Consider the following 24,019-nt stretch of genomic DNA (forward strand, 5'->3'; position numbering starts at 1 on the left):
TCTATATCATCACGGCTGTGATTAGGCCAGAGGCACGAGGCCGCAGGCCGAGTGCCGGAGGCAATCACAGCCGTGATGATATATAAAGCTATATCACACGACTCCGAGAGCGATATTGCTTTTATACAACAGTTCGACGGCACATGTTTGAAAAACGAAAACTAGAAAACAACAACGGAGTTATTTTAAAAGCCTCTTTGTTTGAGAACTACTTCTTCCGCCACGGATTTGAGGGCGGCCAGAATGACAGGTAAAACTTTCGGCTGCTTTGAAGCTCATAACAACTCAATGGACGGAAAAGCCGTTACTTTATATTACCGTTTCTTGGTCACAAAGTGTAGTTTTAAGATTAGTTCAGTCGAGAATGTATCTGTATTATATTTAAATCTGCAGTCGATTAGTAAAGATAGCGCCTGTTTGAACGTTTGCTTAGTGAGATTCGTTACGAATGAGAACCAAAGCATGAGCGGACATCAGTGTTCACTCGCCCCGCTGACCACCACCCTCTCTGGGCTACATCTCTGAAAGGGATCCCCTGGCTCTCATGTTGGCCTTGTTTGTTTATGATCGTCAAAATGAGATCAAATCAGCAGTATTTGGTGTCATGATCAAACTATTACTTGTTTTTTAATTCATATTTAGTGTCTTTTGTGTTGTTATTGTTTTGGCGCGAGGTAAAAGTTAATAAAACTATTTGTATAACGTTACTATTGCTTTCTCATTTATTCTTAACGTGATACGAGCACTTGATTATTATTATTAAACTCAGTGTTTCCTCTAGGATTTTTTTCAGCTGTGGCGGAAGGGGGCGCCCATGATGATTATAAATGTACATTATTTTTTTTAAAGTAGAATATAGGCTACAGTAAACTAACATGTATTTTTTATCATTTTCATGCTGTCATTTACTTTTCCTTATATTTATAGCATACTGCTTTTCTATGTTTGATCTAAAATGTATTTTATTAAAAAACGTTACATAGCTACGTACGTAGTTCGGATATTTCATTGTAGTTTTAATGTAGTGTGCATTGCAAGTTGTGCTCGTGTTTAGCGTTACAGAGCTGTTGCAAACTCACGCACAGTCCTGTTTGATAATCCGCACCGCTGTGATTGACCGAGCATCCATCAGCAGCTATTTTATTTCACACCCGGACCATTTGACATAAAGACCCCGAGCCGGTCACACCGCAAATCGCGCAGTTGAATAGAAACCTTTAACAGTCTTCAGACAGATCTTAAACACAAACCACGGGGCCATTAAAAACGAGTCGAATTTTGGTCTTGGATGTTAGACCCGCATTTTACTCGTCTATTGAGTCCCGACCTGCATCTACAACGCAAATGACGCGCGAAAAGCCTATTATTACACCCGTTAATCAAATATTATGCGGTTCACCCGCGGGTACCTCGACCCTGCTGTCTGAAAACAGATAAAACAGTCTCACCGTCTGCCTCAAGTTTCTATTACCAACGTTCTTCTCTTCTACGGGAATAATGTAAGTTTCCTTACAAACAGATTCGACTATAATGTATTTGCAGTCGCATATAAGTAGTATTCAGTATTTAGCCTTTTGTTTTTGGACAAATATCATATCATTTAATGTGAAACTTTGTGAGTGTCGATCTAAAGCACAGAAGATTGATTGACAGCTGAGCGGTCAGCAGCGCGCTACTGCGCTTATAGCCTATATTCTGAATAACTAATGGCCAGATAAGTTGATAATATGAGTACAGTGATTCCAATGAATGTCCAAAAAACTCGTAATATGTTAAATCGAAAGTTTAATCATGTCTTTTCTCGCAGCCCTGCGCTCCGTCCGTGTATATGCGCCGGTGAACATCAAATGCGTGATGACTTTGCACCTTAAATACCCCAAATTTATAGTCATAAAGATAAAAGTAAAACAATATTTGAAACTTCATATTATGTATTTTTATTTGTGTAAACTCACAATAAGGAGAAAACTGTGTGCTTATTTAAAATCATTAAAAACATGACGTGCTTTCTGCTGCTTTGGTCAGCGCGTCACAAAAAAAAACAGAAACTCAAATACTTTTTTATTCGTTTTGTCAATTTAATTATTATTTAAGTGTAACATATTTCGTATAGGCTTATTTATTTTATTATTATTTCTCAAAATAGAGACGTAGCCTAATCATCCTCTGTTGATTTAAATCTATTTGTTCATTAAACTAAACCCATGGAAGAAATTATGATACTTTAAGAGATTTATTTATAAATGAGTTAACAACGCGAATCCAGAAAGGAATTTATTTCTAAGACAGCCAGTCTGGCAGGGCGGACATTTCTGTAGCTTTTTTGCGAGCTGCCGCCGTGGGTTTGTCTAGAAGGGATACAGCAAATGCCGAAAAGTTAAGGATTAGATTTGGAGGTAGGATTATTAGGATGAAAACAGCGGCTCTGGCTAAATGAGATACAAATACATCCTACAATCGTGTGAAATTTTGTGTTTAGAGTTGGGTTTGGTTGAAGGATTAGGATAAAACAGTGCTCATCCACCGAGATTTCGTTTGCTGTATTCCTTCTATCCACAACCGCAGGCGTGGCGGGGATGTTTTAGGCATGGCGGGCCGCCACGGTAGAATGTATATAGCGGAAACACTGAAACTTTGTTCTTGTCAGTACTATATAAAACGTTTTTTTATAAGTGTCAGAGATATGTTTTTGCATGCTGCTTATAAATATACCAGTGGCGATATCTCATAACATGTTTTAATAGTCACGTCACGATAAAGTAAATGATCAATGTCCACATTTAAAAGCTGCGGTGCTTACCTGCAGTTTCACTGTGTTTTCGCGTTCTGATAAGAAATATAGCTCCAGAAAAAAAACGAGTGTTTATATTCCTCTTTCCAAGTGTTAATAATCCACACGATGTGACAAGACATTTCTCCCATTAACTGTAACGTAACATCCAAGAGCGCTGATCTTTGACGGAATAACTTCCGATTGGGGATTCACAGACTGATTTATGAGCTAGTAAACTAATGAGATACACGGAGAGTGATTCAAAACAGCGCGTCTGTGTTTTTCCATTCAGAGATGAGCCTGCTTAGGACCTCCATTCACTAGGTGGCGGAATGATACGAAAGGTGAAGCGGTTACAGTGCCGATATCAGCACAATATCGCATAGCTCTTAGCCAATCAGATTCGAGAACCAGAAAGAACTGTTGTATAAATATATATATACATATATATTTGGGTGAACTATTCTTATAAATTTTGCTATATTAAGACATGGCCTGAAGCAACCTTGTACAAGAGCAACAGTTTACACATTTCACTTAGACTGGTGTTGATGAGCTATTTACCTTACGGCTAAAACATGTCTGAACTCCCTTATTCAAGGCTTCAAATAATGAAGACAAGTTTTGCTGTCACATTCGTGTGATGTACTGTCTGAGAACTAGCATGGTTGTCACTCAGCATATGGGCTCTGGAATGTAATCTAGAATGCTTTATAGACAAATATTACAGCTTGAGTGTATGTCAAACTAATTATTTTCAGGTGAAGACAGTTTTTAGCTGACATTTCAGCATTTATTTCTACCTCCTCTCTGTCTTTGTCTGTTTCTTGGTCTCTCACTTATCCTGATTTAACCTTTTATAGTTTCGGTATTATGCAACTCTGATACAAATGTTTATATTTACGCATAATTAAAGTCTTCACCCATGCAATAGACAATATATAAATATAATAACTTCTGTCAAACTCCCTTTCAGCTTAAGAATAAACAATTTCCAGTCTTTAACAATTTCTAGTCTTTATTCATCATGCTACTGAACTAAACTAATATTGTACATATGGGCAGTAATTAGGGCCCTATAATTTCCGCGTTCACGGAATCGCGGACGGAATCGCGGAATTGGCTAATTAACACGGAATCTAGTATTAACGCGGAATTTCGCGGAATTTTACATATTTTGAATAAAATTATGTTTTTGTGTGGGAGACGAACGTATGTCTCTGGGAAATGCAGATCGAGGGAAGTAAATCTGGGCGACACACCCCCTCCCGTCGTTTCAGACCTCCTCCAAAACACTGAAACCATGGCGAAGCGGCTCTCCACGACTCTGCTTTCGTCAGCGAAAAAATTAAGAAATTCGACGCTAAGCACTTAGTTTTTGACTTTTATGTGACCGGAGAACTGTTATTTTGGAAGTTTTGTCAACACTCTGTTCACGGTGAGCGCCAAGATACATGCACTCTCTCATCCACGTCTGTCTCACTGTACCTCTCTCACGTGCTCAAGCTCTCGCATTTGTCCGAAGTGCGAACACAAATCCTCATGTATTTGTTCAGTTTTATGCATTTCAAGCGAGCTGAGGCAAACTAACTATCCCTCGCATTTAAAATATAATCATGTGCATCATGGCGCCGCTCTCTGTCTCTCTTTCTCTCGCACGTGCAAAGAGCTGCCTGCTCATGCTGTCCTAAGTCAGATCACTATCCTGTGTATGTTTGTAAAGTTACATGCATTTCAAGCGATTGTGTATAAAATATGGATCGCGTTCCGCTGGATTGATGTGTTTAAGGCACTTCTGAAGACACCACTGCTTTGACACCTTGTTGTAGCCTTCTGCAACAACACTAAACAATGCATTGAATTGAGGTGTGTGTGTGTGTGTGTGTGTGTGTGTGTGTGTGTGCGCGTGTGTAAATGCATCTTTTATAGTCAATAAGTAATCCTGTTATCCAGTTTTTTCCCCCCAAATCATTTACATTTTAATCATTAACATTAAAGGCACACTCTTTATGACTAAAATAACTGTAAAGGCTAAAAAATATAATTGCCAAAAATTAAAACGGATAAAACGGAATTTGCAAAAATTAAAACGGAGAAAACGGAATTTGGGAAAAAATAAAACGGAATTTGGGAAAAAATAAAACGGATTTTATAGGGCCCTAAGTAATTCTTAGGCCATATCACAGTTTACTTGTACATTATTGATATATTTTGCAGGAAATAAAGACTCTAGGGCTTGAATTGGGATATAAAGACTAGAGTCTAGATGGAGCATTCCATGAGTTTGGTCCAGGGGAACACAACTATACCCCGTCATTATCTCTACAGGCAATTAGCAGCTGTAACTATGCCTCTGTTCGGGAGGATCTCACTTTATTACTGTGGCCTGCAGAGAATCTGGCTCCTGTTGTGTTGTTGTTGAGGAGTTTTATGTAATCACAGGGAAGAAGGAGGCCACACTCCTCCCTTCAAATCCTCAATTAGTCCAGTATGTTATTGAGGATTTTGCTGTTCTCGTTAACATCAACAGAACAGGACAGCAATTACTTGGCCAATATGAGTTAATGCATTTAAAATTAGCGTAGGGGATAATAAGACAATGTGCAATTATCTACAGTAATGATGAAGCACTAAGGTAAGCAACGCTTTGATTTCAAGGCCTTTATAAAAACCTTGTAAAAATGTAACAAACTTTGAGAAGGAAAAGTTGTGTCTATATAAAATGATGTATGGATTTTATGTAAAGCTAATGATGAATGTGTACTAAATATAAATAGATGAGAACAATAAACCCTCTACAGAAGATTATTGCGGTCGAAATCCCAATATGACTGCAAACATCCATCACACTTCTTACCCGTACATGCACAAGGTGACAATTAAATCACTTGTAAACACAGGAATATTTTCAGCAGACCTAAACATCCTCATGACATTGATGGATTTCAAGACCTTTTTTCGAGGTATTTTCAGCATGCGCACAGGATGGCAAGCTCCTCACACGACTCTGTATTGAGCCCTTTCGACAGAAAATCATCAGTCTTTATTAATTGATGATTGGTTCTTTTAACTGGAAAGTGGGACTAAGTTTGGGCCACAAAAGCGTTTTTTATGATGTTGCTCCTAAAACCATCTTTCACGTGAAATCTAAAGTTAACTCTTTCTCCGCCATTGACGAGATATCTCGTCAATCAAGAGAAAACGCTTCCCCGCCAATGACGAGTATTTCCGTCTTTCCGCAATACCGCTATTATTGCCCTTCCGCAGCTTTTTAAAACCGGAAGTATTGCCCTATGGCAAGCTGCTGCATGTCCGTGCCTGTTTTAAAGATCGCTCTGAATGGGATCTCTATGAAAAGTCCTTCACAAAAATGGAATTATCTCTGCTTTTTGTAGAAACCTACCCATATTCAAAAGCTGATTACAAAAGAACTACTGAAGGTAGGATGAAACGTTTTATTTTGTTTGAAAGCAGAGGGTCTGTTCTTTCAGTTGGTATATTGTATGTTTATATGTTTGAAGAACATTTTCTGGAAGGCATTAAACTTTTGTGAAAATCATGAAAAACGCTGGCGGGCAACTTTTTTTAAAAACGCTGGCGGTGATAGAGTTAATAAAATACTCAAAAAAATATTTAACGATTTATATTTTTAGAATTGTAATGTTAATGCATTACTAATGTTGTTTAAATTCAACAGGCACAGACCCTTTACAGATCCAGTGACTGTAGTTGTCCAACACTGGGTATTTTATTATTTGTTTCAATTTTCAACAGCCCATTAAAGACAGTTTAGATGTGGTTTCAAATCACAGCATATAAAGTACATTAGTAGTATTTTAAAAATCATTGACATTTTGAATCACAGAGGGAAGGAAAGGCAGGGAAAGGAAGCCATGCATGGTAAAAATAAACTGGGAAAGTATTTAGTATCTTAAAAAATAAAAGGCAGGTTTAGACCTCCATGTTTCCATGTTGACAATCTTTGCCATTTGCCAAAAGGCCATTGAGTTTCATTTGCTTCAGGGAATTGACTCGAAAGGAAGGAAACTTAAGGAAATCCAAACATGGAAAGCTGGCAAAATGCGTGTTTACTTCTCCGCTAACCATACACCGGACAAACCGCTGAACCTTCTTCTTCTTGTTCTGATTCACTAAAGGATTAATTCACCCCAGAATGAAAATTTTGTAATGAATGAATCAACTTTATGTCTTTCACACCCCTAAGACCTTTGTTCATATTTGGAACACAAATTAAAATACTTGTGATAAAATCCAAGAGCTTGCTGACCCCACATAGACAGCAACGCAAGAAACGGTCAAGCCCCAGAAAGGCAGTAAAGACATTGTTAAAACAGCCCATGTGACTACAGTTGTTCAATCCTTATTTCATGAAGTGACAAGAGCGAGGAATAAACTAACGCTTTTTGACTTATTACATATTTTTAAGTTAGATTAATCTTTTTTTATACCACGGGTCGGTTGAATGCTGTATCCTGATTGGCTGAGAAATGTTCCGTGGGTATGCATTAATTTCTGATAACCGCACACCTAACTTGTCAAATGTCTTTAAAATAGGCACCAGAGCAATGTTTGTGGTAACCGTGGTATAAGAGAAATAATTGACTGCGGTCCTTTGAATTATTTGAAAATAATGCACCCCCGCGGTGTAACGGCACGACGCAAATGCACCTTGGGTGTGCATTATTTTCTTATAATTCAATGGCCCGTCGTCAATTATTCCTTACTTACACAACCAACACACACGTCTCTGCTACAAATGAACACCTAAAAGTTTGTTTGTGGGACCAACCGTTGTCGTACAAATGTTACAACTTACCCCATAGGTGTGGTTCATTGTAACAAACAGAGGGTTTGTTGTAACACGACCTGCTAGAAAATTTAGTTTTTAAACAAATAATTCAATAAAATTCTGTCTATATGTGGATATTGTTTGTATATCTGCCTATATTTGATTTGATTTATTTATAGATTGCCAAACATACATAATCCAAAGGATAACATGTTAAAGTGTAAACACTTATTTCCAACATGGTCCTTGGTGGTAAAACATTTCACACAAAAAACAAACAAAGACCTATTATAGGTCAAAGACATAAACATATACACAAATCATCCAAATTCACCAATATCTTAAAATCAAAGAATCATAAATCACATAAATTAATCAACTCCACACTAGTTATAAAAGAGATCAGCTACTCTTTTCCATAAAAGGGCCTTAACCTGATATTTAAAAGACCCTCTGGTATTTACCATCTTGACATTAATTATCCAAACATTAATTCTTTCATCCATCTATGATCCTTCTTCTAACCAAATGTAACCAACCATCCTCGTTTTATGCATCAGTGCATATAGATTTTTGTGAAAGGGCTGTACAATTAAGCCCAAAAATCGTAATTGTCAGTTATTTCCCCTGATATTATATTAGCAGTTAACCATAAACACATACAAGTGAATGGGCAGGTGTGGTTTCTTTGCAACAGTGTGCATAGTGCTCAACACAAGAGCCAACATTTACGACACATGTGGTGCTGATGCAGGAGGTCTAAGTTCACAACACATGTGTAAATGTGTGTTGGAGACTAACATGGAAGAGAAGAAAATGTGGAACAAAATCGTTCTTTTTGCACACATAACCTATTCTCGTAATTTCATAAAATGAAGACGGAACCACTGCAGGTACATGGACTATTTTAACAATGTCTTTACTGCCTTTCAGGGCCTTGAAAGTGGTAGTTGCTTTTCTGTGAATGGGGGGAAAGCTCTTGAATTTCATCACAAATATCTTCATTTGTGTCCCGAAGTTGATTGAAGGTCTTACGACATAAGGATGAGTAATTAAAGACAAAATTTATATTCTGGGGTGAACTATCACTTTAACAAAGATCAAGGAAATTGTTTCTGCTTGGCAAAAACTCTGTGTATTAAGTTGCTTTTCTCAAAAACATGTCTTTCCTGGAGCTATCAGCTAATTTTGACAGCATCAGATTCCATGTAAACTACCAGACAACACCTCACATTCCAGCACAACAAAAGCTCGCAGGTTAAGGCCCTCCGAGACTGGTATCACTGGTTCAAATTGAGCAAATGATACTGGGAACTTTTCCTCCTCACATGTTTTAATGGCAGGTCTTGCTAGCTAACAAAGGTAAATAAACATTACTCATTCTTTATTTACTAATGAGACATCGGCATGCATAGCCCATGACAATGACAGGGAAGAACCAGAAAGTCATCAAGTGTGGTTTATAAACTATTAACAGGAAAGGTTTGTTTTAAAAAGCTAGTGAGACGATTTCAATGGAATGGGTGATGTAAGTATTGCTATTCTAAGAATGTAAATCATTATGCCTGTTATTTTTAATTTAGAACCAAAATTCTTTGCCGAAAACCAAACATTCTTGACACACCAGAACAAACAACGAAACCACAAATTGGCTTTGTTTTAAACTCCTATGCCTATATTTCTCCTATCAGCTCATAAACTCCCATTTCTTTATTACCGTTTAAGTTGTTTTTATAATTATTGCGATTACTTAAATCAAAGTGACTCATAGACTTTTAAAGTAGTAAAATAAAAACATTGAGAAGTACACAGTTTTACTATTAACAGTTATAGTATCAGTGTAAGGACCTCAAATAATTCTCTTGTTTGGGTCATGCAATCTGTATGATGCATTGTTTGCCTTTATAACACACTGGCTATGTTTACATGCACAAAATTTTGTCAATCCGATGGAATTTAATACGATTGAAGGTTACGACAACACATGCGCCCTAAACATTGCAATCTGATTAAAATGTTTGTTTATATGTCCATTCTATAGAATTTGAACCGCACATCTTTGCAAGGCACAGCCAGGGTTGCCAGCTTCGCGTATCAAAACCACCCCCATGGACATTCAAAACTAGCTCAAAAGCATCCCAATGACTTTTCATAGTCCAAATATGAACGAAATCCTTCCATTTTCAGCCCGCAGGAAAAAACAACCCACGGTGACAGTTTAAACAGTATCCCAAATTTAAACTCGAAAAAAGCAGAGGACTTGGCAACGTCACCCAGCACCCAGCAAGCTCAGTTGGAGAATGTTGTTCTTAAGAAGTTTTCAGATATACATAGGCAATAAAAACACAATTTTCAAAAGGCACGCTGCTATTTTATTTCTTTATGTGGCCTAATGTTATGAAAGTACACATAAACACTGCAGAATGTACAGCGTGTGACCACATTACCTAATAATGCGTTGCCATTGCCTTGCTGTTGCACATATCTGTGACAAGAATTATGTGAGAGGTAAATATAAGACGTGAACTTGAGCACAAAATGATCTGCGCATATTCACAATGTATTTTTGCATCTGATTCAGAAAATATTATGATTCACACGATTGCATGCATGCATGCATACTTTTCTCCTGCTGATCGGATCATAGACCGAACTACACCACCCCTTTAATACAATCAAAATTGGACCTCAATCGTACTAATTAAGGTGTTTACATGAAGGCTTTCAATATGATTGAGCCATCAATACGATTACAAACGGATTATTAGGTTGCATAGGTCTACAAAAAAGGACAAATTGTTTACTATTTGTGCATAAATACTGTCAAACAGCAAAGAAGAACCGATCACAGAGAAATTAAAATTCTCTCATCATTTATTCATCCTTATGCCATCCCAGATATATAAGACTGGTTCTTTAGAGTTCCATACAATATAAAAAGCCAGCTATTTATTATAAAAGTATTCATTTATGCTCAACTGAGGAAAGGAATTCATATACATCTGAGATAGTATGAGAGTGAATAAGCTGAGAACATTTTCATCTTTATATGATATAATAAGCCAAAAACCTTTCACATAACTTCAACCCTTAAATATCTAAAGGACTGTGTTAAAAAGAGAAGACACAAAGGTCTCTTATTGTAAAGTACATTGGCACTGAATTTAAACTTGAGAAGGTCAGAGGATTTCCCTTGAAAGGCTAAAAAGCTAGTGAAATCTGATGTGGCAAACGTTTTTAGCACCCACCACCATTACAAGTCAGTTTACAGGCTTTAAAAAAGCAACTGAAACAACCTCACAAATCCTGCAGTGACCGAGTGCGAAAAGTGAAGATATGTAAAGGGTGAAGCCTGATTGATTGGCATTTGTCACATGACCTTCAGTGCGCGCCTTAAAAGTACCTTTTTAAGTGTTGCGTTGCTCGCCAACCCTCGCACTTCGCAAATGCTAGTCCGCTTACACAAAGTCTATTTCTTTATTATTTCAAAGTAAACTGAACATAAAGACAGTAAGGTCAGCCCTGCAAGCACTCTGTAATGGAAGCAATAAATATATTCCAACTAAAAAGAAGCCCCAACTCTTCACCATAAGCTCCAGTACTCAGGAAATGTCCAAAGTTATGCAGTAATTAAGTTATTGCTACTGTTTCAAGCCAAGAGACTCTTTCTTGGCCTACAATCATCGAAATACTTCCAAGGTTCAAACTGTGCCACTTTCCCCTGTTTATATTATTCCAAAAAATGTTTAACACCCTATGCTTTTCATCTTGCTTAGACAGAAGAGGGAAATGGGATCAGGCGCACACTAATCCTGAGGGGTGACTCTGGGTTTGGTAAAAATTTTTACCGATCATACATTAGGACTCAAAGCAGTACTCTTAGATAAATGTGAAATTACAGTATATGTCAGCTTCAATCTTTCGTTATGTGGGAAAGTTTTATTGGAAGCTGCTATATAACAATTTCGAATGATGTGAATGTCTGAAGTATGTCTGCGCGTCTGCACAGTGCTTTCTAAACATTGCCCACATCGCAAGACTTGAGGGAGTCTTCTGCTGTTGTTTCTTAAACGTTTCAGACCACATTTGGTGGATGTGAATGCGTTCCAGCAATATGATACAATACAAGCTGACATGATTAAAACTACAGATGTGGCAATGTTAATGGAATTTTCGCACAACATTCGGTCAAATATCCACACACAAACCTCAAGTAGCTCTAAAATAGCCAGGATTGTTCCACATCTTCTTCCTGTCCAACTAAAGAGGAAATCGCACATTATACAGTCAAGAAAGTCGTCAGGAAAAACAATTTATCAAATGTACTCAAGAAACTTGACACAAATGAACTGCCCATCAAAATTAATATTAATAATTTAATACAATATAAATATCAATAAAATTATTAACAATAAAGCCATAAAAAGTCAATAAGTAATTGGGGTCTGGGAACCATGACTGCATTGAATGGCCAAGGACTGCTCAAGATACCATACCATACCAATCATTCAAAATATTCTTTATTATCATGAAAATACCTGAAACAATTTGAAGAACAGCGATATCAATATTCCTGTAGACTTTGGCTGTTTCTCAATTCTAAGAACGCAAAGAACGGACTTGCGTTCTCGTGGAGACTGGTCTTGCCAGGCGACCTTGAAAGAACGAACTCAGAAGGTCGAGAGAACACAGAACGCACTTGTTAGAACTGAGATGTGTGCGATCTTCCTGCTGGTCACGTGACCTCCCCAGATTTCAACGCGTAAGTCTGCACTCGATGCATCCTCGATATCAAGATCTCATCCGGGTATTTTCACGCGTCCTCTGTACTTGCATTCTTGAGAATTGGAATTGAACTTCGACTGTTAATGATGACGTAGAGCGAGGACACAAGGACGCAAGATCGCTGAGAAAACGCATATTGAGAAACAGCCATTGTCTGGAATAGCGTTTGTAATGCTATTTCTTCTGCGGCACAAAGGGTGTTTCTGCACGAGAGCGCCCCCTGGCTTTTGGATGTGCCGGGATTTCACCGTTATTTATTAAAATTCATTCATTGAGACGTTAAAATATCGCTTTCAGATTACACTAATTGCTTCAATCAAAACTCTTGGATGTCTTTTAAAGACTTTATGCCATGAACCTCGCATACTTTTCGCTTTGTGTTGTTTCCAGGTGGACCGTTAAAGAACGTCACATGCATAATTATAAATACAACCCTGTCTTTAGCCCTGTATCTTTCACCCAAGTCATTTTTCAATGCGAGTTTAAAAATTTATTGATTTACTCAAGTAATCGTTAATGAAAACATTACATTACTCAATTAGCCTACCAAAAAACTGGATAGTGACAGCTGTAATAGTTTAACCAGGCGGCGGCAACAGACCCAAACTTTGCAGGTCCCATTCAGGACAATCATGCATCATGTGACAATTCTGAATTTAACATCAAATTATTTACCCGAATTGTGTAACTAGGCAGTTTTCTGAAGTTGCGAGTAGGGTGTCACAATTATGACAAATCATAATTGTTGATTATTCACCTTGATATTGTAATGGCAATTATTAGTTTTGAAAGATTTATAGTGGTCTGTGAAGTAGCTGTATAGTCAATTATAAACATCCAAAACTAAATAAAAACTAAATAATATAATGTAAATAACTGGGATGCTTTGATCGATCGGCCGATAATGGCATTTAATGACTCGATCGGTACTTGCTAAATTTGCAGATCTCATGAACCAATCTTTCTGTTTACTTTTGTCATCATAGAGATCCTGAATGTGGCTGCAATTAGAGAGGATTTTTACACAGTGCAAGCATTTTTACAACCTGTTTCTCATGTGTGACTTGCAGATTTGTGTGTCTCTCTTTGACTTTGTGTATTTTTTAAGAGGACACGCTCCGGTCAACAGCGTGACGCGTCTTCACATCCCCATCAAACATACAACACATATCTATCGCAGATAATTGCATCCTCATGCCAAAAGTTTATTATTTGCATGCATTTTAAAGTTTTAAAGGTGCAATAACCTAATTCATCTCTCAATAAAAATCACACTCTGCTCTTGACTAAGGAACTGTTATACTTCATATGAATGCGTGTATATTTAAAGGAACAGTGTGTAGGATTGTGGCCAAAACGGGTACTGCAATCACACAACGTGTGGCTAAAACTGACACTGCAATCACACAACTGGTGGCCAATACACAACATGACAACATAAACATCAACTGAGGGCTGCAACTCCACTTTTTAAATGACAAAATCCTGGCCAGATCACTGTTGTCAGTGATATAAGTATTTGAAATGAAAATGATTTCCTAATGTCTAGTGACATATCAGGGCCATTTTATGATTTATATAAATTTCGTACATACTGTTCCTTTAAAGCAACACCAAAGAGGTTTTTTTTACCTTAAAAATAACGTTTCCAAAAAACTTTCAGTGGTTCATCCACTCAAAACAGGGTGAATGGCACTTTCACACTTGCTTTGCAGCCCTCTATCGGCCAAAACCGCACTAAAGAATTTTCCAACCGTCGGGTCGCGGTCCTGTAGTTCAAGTGAAACTACAAAAACGTGCTTTACGGCAGACCTACAATCCAATCAGAGTCAGCTATGCTGCAGTATTTACGACAGAACAATCACGCTTCTAACCTGTAGGGGGAGCAAAGAGCAAAAAGTCTTTAGTGTTGCTTTAATTCATACAGTAAAGACTGTGAATTGTTTACGTTTCATTACTTTTAAGAGACAAACCTTTTTAAGGAGATATTGAATCTCTCTTTGCAGAAGTATTTGTTGTGCTTATTTATCTGATTCTCTATTAAAACAAAAATATACATAATTACTGCAAATAATATAACCAAGTAAATAACAAATAATTATGGGAGCTATGTTGTTAGTAGAAACTAGTGGCTAAAGAACACGTCAACTTTTAAATTTTAAAATCTCTGATCCATCACTTTATTTGGTGCCCAAACATACTGCCGAAACGCACAGAAATGAGCACAAATGGACAGCTGTAACTGAGGCTTTTGGTGATTAGGTAATTGTTACCATAATTGTAATCCGATTCATTGTCCGACAATCGGCTTACACAATATTTTTTATTGGAAAATAAACTTTGCAAGTATTACAACATAACATGACTCGCCACACATGGCATGTGCTGTGAATGAACAAATCCGACACCTAGAGCACAGCAATACTGCACACCCTAAAACCAAATGAACATACTTGGATATTTCTCACATCCACTCCCATGAGTAAGCTTACCACAGTCACACCTGCCCGACACACCCAGGCACTTACACAACTGTGATAGGTCCATAGCAACACAAAACCTCCCCTGTTCTGATCAAAACAGTCCAGGATCAAAGATTCCCAAAATTCTTAACGCGTTTAAGATCGGCGAGTCACCTTTCGGTATGTTGTGCTGATACTATAAAAGGTTCACTGAATGAATCATTAAAATTGCATTCTGGTAAATGTTAATAAAGAGGAGTGTACAATGTTCGGTATTTACATGTTTATAATGTAAGCTTCATAAAGCGATTCGTTCGGCAGTCATATCGGATTTGTTTGGCTGTCATGGAGACAGAATGTGATATTATGATCATGACTTACTGTAAAAACACGAGGAATTCACCAGCTCTCAGTTTTGACAAGCATGATTTGTTCCCACAGGCCATAAAGAGAGACAGACAAAGCTTGGGAAGCAACAAATATAACACATGTGATGGGCTTCACTGGTGGTCCTTTGGTTTTTAAAAACAACTACTTGATTTTGCACAAATTGACATACTTCATAATCTTGAAGCAGAATTTTTGCTTATGAACATTCGGGTGCTGCCAATCCATGTAATATTCATGCTCACACGCTGGCGTGGGCATCGTTGTGGCATTGCAGTTGTCAAGTTTTGAGTGGTTTTACAGTGTTGCTAGGGTTTTCTGGATGTTACACGGGCGTGGCTAGGTGGACGCCCGAGCCACGCCCCAGGTGGGCGATAGTGTTCACGTCCAATGAGTCAAATGAGTCAACAGCAAGTATCTACGTCCAAGTATCTATACGTTTTTTATATCCTGAAGTCATCCGATTAGAATTAGAAATTAGAATTTAATTTCATTTAGGTTTGAGAGATCCTGCAGTTGCCTGCTATTACTCAAGTGCAAGGGGAGTTTACCCTAAATCAGGGGTAGGCAACGTCGGTCCTGGAGTGCCAATGTCCTGCAGATTTTAGCTCCATACCTGATAAAACCTTGCCTAACTGTAGTTGTCAGGTGACTCTTTAGACATTGATTAGCTATTTCAGGTGTTCTTGATTAGAGCTGGAGCTAAACTTTTCAGGACATCGGCACTCCAGGAACGACGTTACTTACCCCTGGCCTAAATACTTGACACTTCAGCTTATACTTTTATACCGTTTTATATTTTTATCAGCATTAGGGATGCTCCGATCAGGATTACAGATTTCTTGACGTCATGATCGGCCGATACAAATGCCCGAAACGGATTCTTCAAGCTGATATGCAAGCTCTTTGATGACAGTAACTTAAAAAGCAACTATGATCTGATTCACATTTTTACATTTTCTTTTTTGTGTGTGTATTAGTACATGTTAACGATATGCAAAAGGTATATACCCCAAAGTATACGATGACGCAAGTTATCGTCTCCAACGTAAATCTCTTTTCTTGGACTACAACAAACACAAGGATCATAGGCAACAGTTTACTTCCTGGAATTGGTGATTTAGACAAGACCGACATTATCATAATTCCTCCCACTTTGGACTCACAGCTTGTAAATTAACTCCTGTTAGCAGTGCATTGTGAGTGAATCTTTCAAACATGGTAAGGAGCGTCACATTTCGGCTGACGTCAGAGGTTTTTAGGCCAATCACAACGTATGGATAACATGGCCAATCAGGGACACAGAGCTTTTCAGATCAATGAGTTTTGTACAATATCAATGCTTTTGAGGAAAGCTAAAAAAAAGTGTTTTTTTAACGTTAAACCACCCGGACACATTGTATTATACCAAATACACAGAATAACATTGTTTTTTAGCAATATAATAGGTGCACTTTAACATTTTTTCTAGATAATGTAATACCACAGATGTTGCCTTTGTTATATTACTTGCAATAATTAGGTAGCCTACAGTATATTATTGTTTTTTACAGAGAATCAAATAAGTGACATCCTAACCCAAAACCTCAAATCTAACCCCAAACACACACAAAAATGGTTTAAACATAGGAAAAACAATTGAGTAACCAAATACGTGAAACTGACATGGAAAAGAAAGTCTGTGGTACGAACACGAAAAAATGCGGAGATCCGTGACAATGACACTGAAAAATGAGCAAAATATTCCGTGAGTATACCACAGAACTTTGTGAGATCATGTTGCGCATTCGTATAAAGTACAACAGTTCTTTAGTCAAGAGCAGAGAGGGATTTTATTGAGAGATTACTGTAGCTTTAAGAAAAAGTACGCTTGTGAAAAGTAATCTCGACAAAAGTAAACAGAAAGATCGGTTCATGAGATCGACAAATTTAGCGATTATCGATCGAATCATTTAATGCGATAATCGACTGATTGCGGCAAAACGGTTGGAGAATCAGTATGTTAGTATGTGTGTGTCAGAAATCGAACCCACAAACTTTTTCACTGTTAGCATCAACATGCTTTACCAAATAAGCTAGAGCAGTGGTCTAAAAGTCCCGGCCCGCGGGCCATTTGCGACCCGCCCTTCCCTTCTCTGCAGCCTGCGTCACCTTTCAAAAATATAACATAATCTGGCCCGCAGAAAGATTTTTATTCACTTTGCTTTATATACATTTGATTTTTGATTTAAACGTTCAAGTGTTCGATCACATGTCGCGTCTAACAATGCGTTAAAACGAGTCAAAGCATTACTTTCCAAAGTGCTCGGGAGCGAAATTTGCGCTTTGTGGCGTGGGTCGCGTCACCCGTTGCTACGCAGCCATGAGCCGCGAGCTCCGTGATGGCGAGGATAACAGAATGCGTGATCGGATTTTAATTCCTCATCTGAAACTCGCGTCAATCATATCATTGTGACCATGTGATCAGTTAATCTGGTTCGGAGTTTGTAGTGTTTGTCCAGAGAAGATTTGTTACTTCTGGGTGGATATCAGCTGTTACTCAGAGAAGATCGAGCTGTGGTGGGGTTAATTCACCTCAAGTCACAGCATCTAATGGAGACACCGCATAGGGAGGGAGGTACAGCGGTAGATGTAATGCAACACATTTTAAACTACAGATAAGAAAAGAGCCTTTAAAGTGCCCAGGTTAAGAAAAGAGAAAAGATGAGGAGAATTGTACAGAAAATAAAAGTATGTATACTGATATATATAATGAAGTATAATATATTATTATGTAGCTTACTATTTAATTACACACAGACCTCTGGTGTGTGTGTGTGTGTGTGTGTGCGTGCGTGCGCGTGTGTGTGTTGATTACATTGATTTGTTCATTACTGATAATAAACCCACATTATACTCAGATTTACAGATTCATAGTACATTATTTCATGCATTAGTTGACTTCAACAGTAACATTTTCAGCATTTTAGCTAAGGAATGATATTCATCACCTGATAAACAGCTAATTACAGTCCTGCATTACTAAAGTTAAAGTTTGATTTGAAGTTTGTTTGCCAAAGTTAATAAAGAAAACGTCCAGTTACTTTTGTTGTTGTTATTAAGTTAAGTTAATCTATTGTTCCTTAGCATTGCTGGTAAAATGACAGGAGCCCTACACCCACAGCAAACAGAACCGAATCGGACCGAACCGTGGCTCCAAAACCGCAAACCGATCCGAACCGTGCAATTGGTGTATCGTTACACCCCTAATGTTCAATATACGTGAAAATCGGATGACATGATTTCACAACTTTTCATTGGCCATTTAGATATGTGAAGCATACTGTATACAGAAATGAACCTGGACATTCAATCCGTTGAAAAATCTAAAAATCGGCAAAATGGACATACGTTGTTTTCATCTGACAGCGACGATATGCTTTGGATTTATATCTTAATATTTTAATATATTTGTTCAAATACATTTGAATTTACAGTATGGTTTTGGTTTGGACCCTCCCTCCCTCAATAGGATTTCCATTTGTTTAATTGTTTACTAGGTGAAAATCATAAATCTTTACATTTCTCCACAACAAGCCACACGATTTTAGGGTAACATTGTTTAACAGCAATAAAGTGAAGGGCAGGTATCATGTTTTTTTTTTACTTTTTTTAAAATATGATCAACAAAATTATAAATGCAAACTCATCCAAACCCACACACCATTCGAACTTCAGTGAGCGAATCTGGACCCTATTTTGATCAGATCAATGGTATGCGTGTTCATACAGCCAGAACTTCAGAGCATCTAAACCAACTTCATGGCAACAAGATGTGGTACAAATCTTAAGTCTGTTTTCAGAGGAAGTGGTTAAAAGAGACTGTTATGCACTACTTCATGCAAAAGCGCATTAATGTTAGGCCTCCATTATAGCACAGAAACCTAGAGCTACAACCAACAATGAAGAGGGAAGTTGTGATGCAGCCCAAAATACACCATCATCATAGTCCTCTATCATGTTCATGAAAACACCTACAGCTTCGTGCTAAAAACCTCTTTTAACCAATGCCGCAAAACAAGGAGACAAGCGCACACAGGAAATGTGGTAAGAGACAAACAGACAATCACCAACCATGATGTGCACAAACAAGCAGATGCTCAAACAAGAGGGAACGAGACATCGAAAGTGAACAGGAACTGAAACAGTCAACCACTAATTTGCAGTAATTATATCAGACAGGATAGATTAGAAAGAAGCCAAACTGCTTGTCAAAAGCATGAAGTGTCAAAAAGCGCAAATGAAGGCCATGATAAAGATGACAAAGTGAAATACATAAGGACTCTTTCATAATCTGAAGTTGAAAACAGATCATATCAGACTCAGAGTGACATTTCCTGAGTAATTTAACATGCGAGTTGTGCTTCACTTTAAAGATGATGATCAAAGCAAACTGTGTTCAACTGCTGCCCTTAAAAAAAGAACAGTCTGAGAACGAATTTTAACAATATTTGAAGAACAAATATCCATTTGTTCTTGATGTTACTTTCCAGTGTAATCAAATGAATAAAAACCATGAACACCACTGCATTACATGGCTTGGTGTATATTCCTCCATGGATTTTGTGTCTCGTACAGTTGACAATGACCAGCAATAATCATATCCATATGGAATACCCACATGCAAAAATCAGTCTCTACAGTTCTCCAAACTGGAACACCATTCACAAACTTCTACACATGGTCCGTCCCTCGTGTGCTTGTTTAACCACTATTTTTTTAATGTGTGGATGTGATGCCAATTAGCATTAAATGGAGTGGAGGAATGTGTTTTAGGCTGATAGAAGTGTTAGGGGAATACAGAGAAGGTTAAAAAAAAAAGAGGGATTGTGCAATGGAGACAATACAGAAATACAAAAGCATCTCTGCTCTCTGTTGAGCTGTCAATGGGTTTGGTCTTTGTGCAGACACGTGCGCAGATAGACACGTCTGGCTTTTTCCCATCCATTCAAAAGTACTGCCCAGTCATCATTTACATTCAACAGAGCCCAGCCTCAAAACTTTTATGTGCTCAGGTTACCCAACAGCGAGTTTGATGTTCTCAATAGTGACTGATATTGTCTTCTAAAGTGATAGTTCACCCAAAATTGAAATTTTTATCATTTACTCACCCTTGTTACAAACCTGTATGCATTTCTTTGTTTTGATGAAAACAAAGGAAGATATTTTGAGGGAACCAAACGTTCATGAGCCCCATTCACTTCCATTGAATTATTTTATTCTGCTATGGGAGTTAATGGGGCTCATGATCAGTTTGGTCACAAATATTTCTCAAATATCTTTCTCTGTTTTCTTTAGAAAAAATAAATTTAGAGAGGTTTGAAAATGAAAGAAAATGACAGAATCATTTTTGGGTGAACTATCCCTTTAAGTGTTTTTTGAACATCTAGTAAAGATACTCTATACAAATCATTATTTCATAAATTTTTATAGTAACCTGTCATTATTCTTCATTACTATATTTAAACTAAAACATTACAGTCCTTCCCAGAGTAAAGCTCTTTATAGCATATCATAAAAATAAAGCTAAGGGATGTTTGAATGTTTATAGGACAAGAATAAAATAAAGTTTATTTAAAGCTAACAACAGGGTATGTCTCATAACACAGTCAGCCGCCTACCTAGGCAGCATCTTTGGACATCACAAGGCATATGGACACTAGTGTTAGTGTATATGTTCCTAACAAACAATAATATGAAAAACTTTTCCTCAAAAGCATTTTTGGGCATAGTGACCCATATCTTGATAGACGCCACAGGTAAGCAGCTTTTTAAGTCTGACAACATGAGGACACACACACAGCACTGAAAAACGTCAAGTTATTCAAGTATGTGTTGTGTACAAAATTACAGCTGTTGTAAATTAAATAAAAGTTGACAACACTTTAGCCGTACGACTGAATAAGTTTAGTTTAACTCGGTTTATTTTCGATAAAGCAGTGGCACAGGCGGCGTGCCGCGTGAAGGAAGGATGCTGAAACCGATGTCATGAGTCTCGCGTGTCACTTGAAGAAATATAACTGACTACTTCTTATACACAATTACGAAAACACATCAATAGCCGTACACAAACTCTAAATATTTCTAAAAAACAGATTCAACACACAGAAACGTAACGCTTACCTGGATGAAAGAATCGGCGTGCAGGTGCAATGAGGCGTAGTAACCGCAGCGCCGTGATTGACACCTGTGTGAGGATGACGTCAAAAGCACGCACGCTTTCTGCGTGAGCGTGAAGGAGACGCTAATCTTCTGAAGTAATTCACTCTTCTCGTCGTCTTTTACTCGCGTAGACCTGCCCGGTGTTGTTTTAAGGCAGCGACCAAATTCCCACGCCGCCCAGTTTTCTCAAACTTCTCCTGAGAATGTCATCCGCCGTGACGGTCGGAGCATCATCTGTGCTCTACTCGCTCGCGTGCCACGTGTTGCTGTCAAAATAAAGCCCGCGGGGTGGGCACGCGAGGGTGGCACGCGAGGCGTGTCCAGTAGGTGGGATGAAACAGAAATATGATTTTAACTCCAAACACTTCGAGACTCCTTTGCGCCATCTACAGACGATAGTTACGCAGGCTCACCTTTCCCAGTAGCTCAATTGGAAGAGCAATGCGCACAGCTCAATCAATGTTTGAATTAAGAGGGTTTGGGGTGGTCCCAGATTTCCTAGTCCTATAGGGACCCCCTAAAAGCACAAACATATAAATTGGCGACCTTATAATGACAGAGGGGCTAGCTAGGGGACTCACTTGCAAAGACTATGGAAAGGATGGTCAGACTATGCTCTGGTCACATGTTCCTGCCATAGTAATACATGTAAATGTCTCAAGACATATTGTTCAGATGTAAACATTTTGTTGGATGTTTTAAAATTGTTTTGTTAAGATTCTTTATTTTACCTGAGACCTGTGCAGATCTCATATGTTCGGTTCTAAGTCATTCTGCATCAGACATGTACAATAAAAGACTTAACAGAGATGTTCAAAAAGGTTTATCTTCATGTTAAATATATAAAAGTTATTATAATATAAATTACATGGTATTATCTCATAAAGATATTTGTCATTATGTCCTTGTCATCAAAGGTTAATTATTTCGGTGCTTTATAAATATGTGTTGACTCATGACAGACAGTTGATGAATGACAACGGAAACATTTGTAAAGTATATTGGACTTGTTTACCATGAGGAAAATTGTGCCATATGAATAAAACAGATGTAGATGTATTTTTAACCATTTATTTCATTTATCATTATCAAAACTGTGAGTACCTTACATAGGCTACTGCAATACATTGTGTGGTCAATAAAAATATATTATCTTTATCATCACCATATTTGATAACTGTGCGATAATCTATACAAATGCAATCAGTTATTTCAGTTCCCAGACAATTAAAGCAAGACAATGAGTTGATTATGAAACTTAAATTATTAGAAAATGGCATCTTTAAAAAAATATCTTCCAACTTTAACCCACTGTGAAAAATCCTCAGGATCTTGCGTTTTAACCAATAATGACAACCTGAGTTATACCAGTCAAATCTCTCTCAGATCAGGACTAATCCTGCATAAATTAGTGTTAGAAATGAATATGTTGAATTAAATGTTAATTTAATATGGATTGAAAAAGCATTCGAGACCAAATAGGAGTTCAAGACCAGACAAAACTTAGACTTTAAACCAAGATCATTGTTAAACCAAATTGTTATCACTGAACAGGAGACTTACCCATACAAAAGAGGTTAAACAACACTTTCTTTGTCTTATACTTTTAGGATAAATGCATGCCGAGTTTGTTACACAATAAACGTGAACATTACACAGACAGATTTAACACTTTAAGACAACCGCATGAAGCATTTGCAGACATTTCATATAACGATTGTAAAAACGGCACTAGTGTTTTTGTTAATATGACGTTGTGGTCAGCCCAGCAAACACAAAAAGAAAGTCACAATTGTGAAAAATAAAAAAGACAGTTTTGACCATGTCAGATCCAAGCATTAGCCCTGTATCCTCACAATTTGTAGAGTTCATGAGCAATGTTGTTACAATTCTGAAAAAAAGAAAATAAACCTTTCAAAGATGTTAAATCATAGTTGTTTCGAACAATTTGTGGTTGTTTTGAAGTCCAGCAGCCAGGCTTTGGTGCTTTTTTAAAGAAAAATCCAAGATTTTCAAAGCACCATGCATCAATGATTTCATTACACATCCAGCACGCGTAGTCTTTCTCTAATCGTGAGTGATCATACTGTGACAAACTCTTCTGTGTCCATCATCTGGAGAAGTCTGCGTGTGTTACCGTGGTTGCACAGGTACCACAGTAACACAGTGAGAAGTGCACATGCATACCTGCTTTGCATATAATGTGTAAGATGTGAAGAAAAACTGAAACTTGTGCGTATTTGTTTATATAGATGTGAAGAGGGCTTTGCAGTAAATAGAGTCTTTAGTGACAGTGGCTGTGTATGCAATAATCAGGAAATTGCTGTGATGAATTGGTGGGAGCTCTTAAACTGGTGCCACATAGTTGCCAGGAAAAGTGCCAAAGGCATGTGTCCGTTCAGACGTACCTGGAAAAAAGGGAAATATAAAACGCTCATTTACACAACTAAACAAATGTCTAAACAAACACAAAATATAAATCTATAAAACTGTAACATACAGGGTTCCCACACCTTCAAATTCAAGGACCTTTCAAGGACTTTCCAGGTCCAATACCCTCAAATTCAAGGACTTAATGTGGGGACACATTTCAAGTGAGAG

At 37.7% G+C, this 24,019-nt stretch overlaps 2 protein-coding genes across 12 annotated transcripts in view; both read right to left on the reverse strand.

The window, feature by feature from the left end:
* pdlim2 (PDZ and LIM domain 2 (mystique)) overlaps positions 1-21,706 on the reverse strand; it is a 90,729-nt gene extending 69,023 nt beyond the window's left edge. Inside the window, exon 1 of one of the 2 annotated variants that reach the window (XM_055168298.2) lies at positions 21,380-21,706. The gene's annotated coding sequence lies outside the window, so the exon portion shown is untranslated. The remainder of the gene's footprint in view (positions 1-21,379) is intronic. The other variant, XM_055168297.2, reaches the window with a different exon arrangement.
* Positions 21,707-22,477: 771 nt separating this feature from the next.
* Positions 22,478-24,019, reverse strand: part of sorbs3 (sorbin and SH3 domain containing 3) — a 54,810-nt gene continuing 53,268 nt past the window's right edge. For 9 of the 10 annotated variants that reach the window (XM_055168291.2, XM_055168293.2, XM_055168294.2 and 6 more), the window contains one exon: positions 22,478-23,826. In XM_055168291.2, coding sequence (XP_055024266.2) covers positions 23,765-23,826 — 62 coding nt within the window. In that variant the 3' untranslated portion in view covers positions 22,478-23,764. The remainder of the gene's footprint in view (positions 23,827-24,019) is intronic. The other variant, XM_055168290.2, reaches the window with a different exon arrangement.

Source organism: Misgurnus anguillicaudatus, chromosome 5, assembly GCF_027580225.2.
Source record: "Misgurnus anguillicaudatus chromosome 5, ASM2758022v2, whole genome shotgun sequence".
NCBI lineage: Eukaryota > Metazoa > Chordata > Actinopteri > Cypriniformes > Cobitidae > Misgurnus > Misgurnus anguillicaudatus.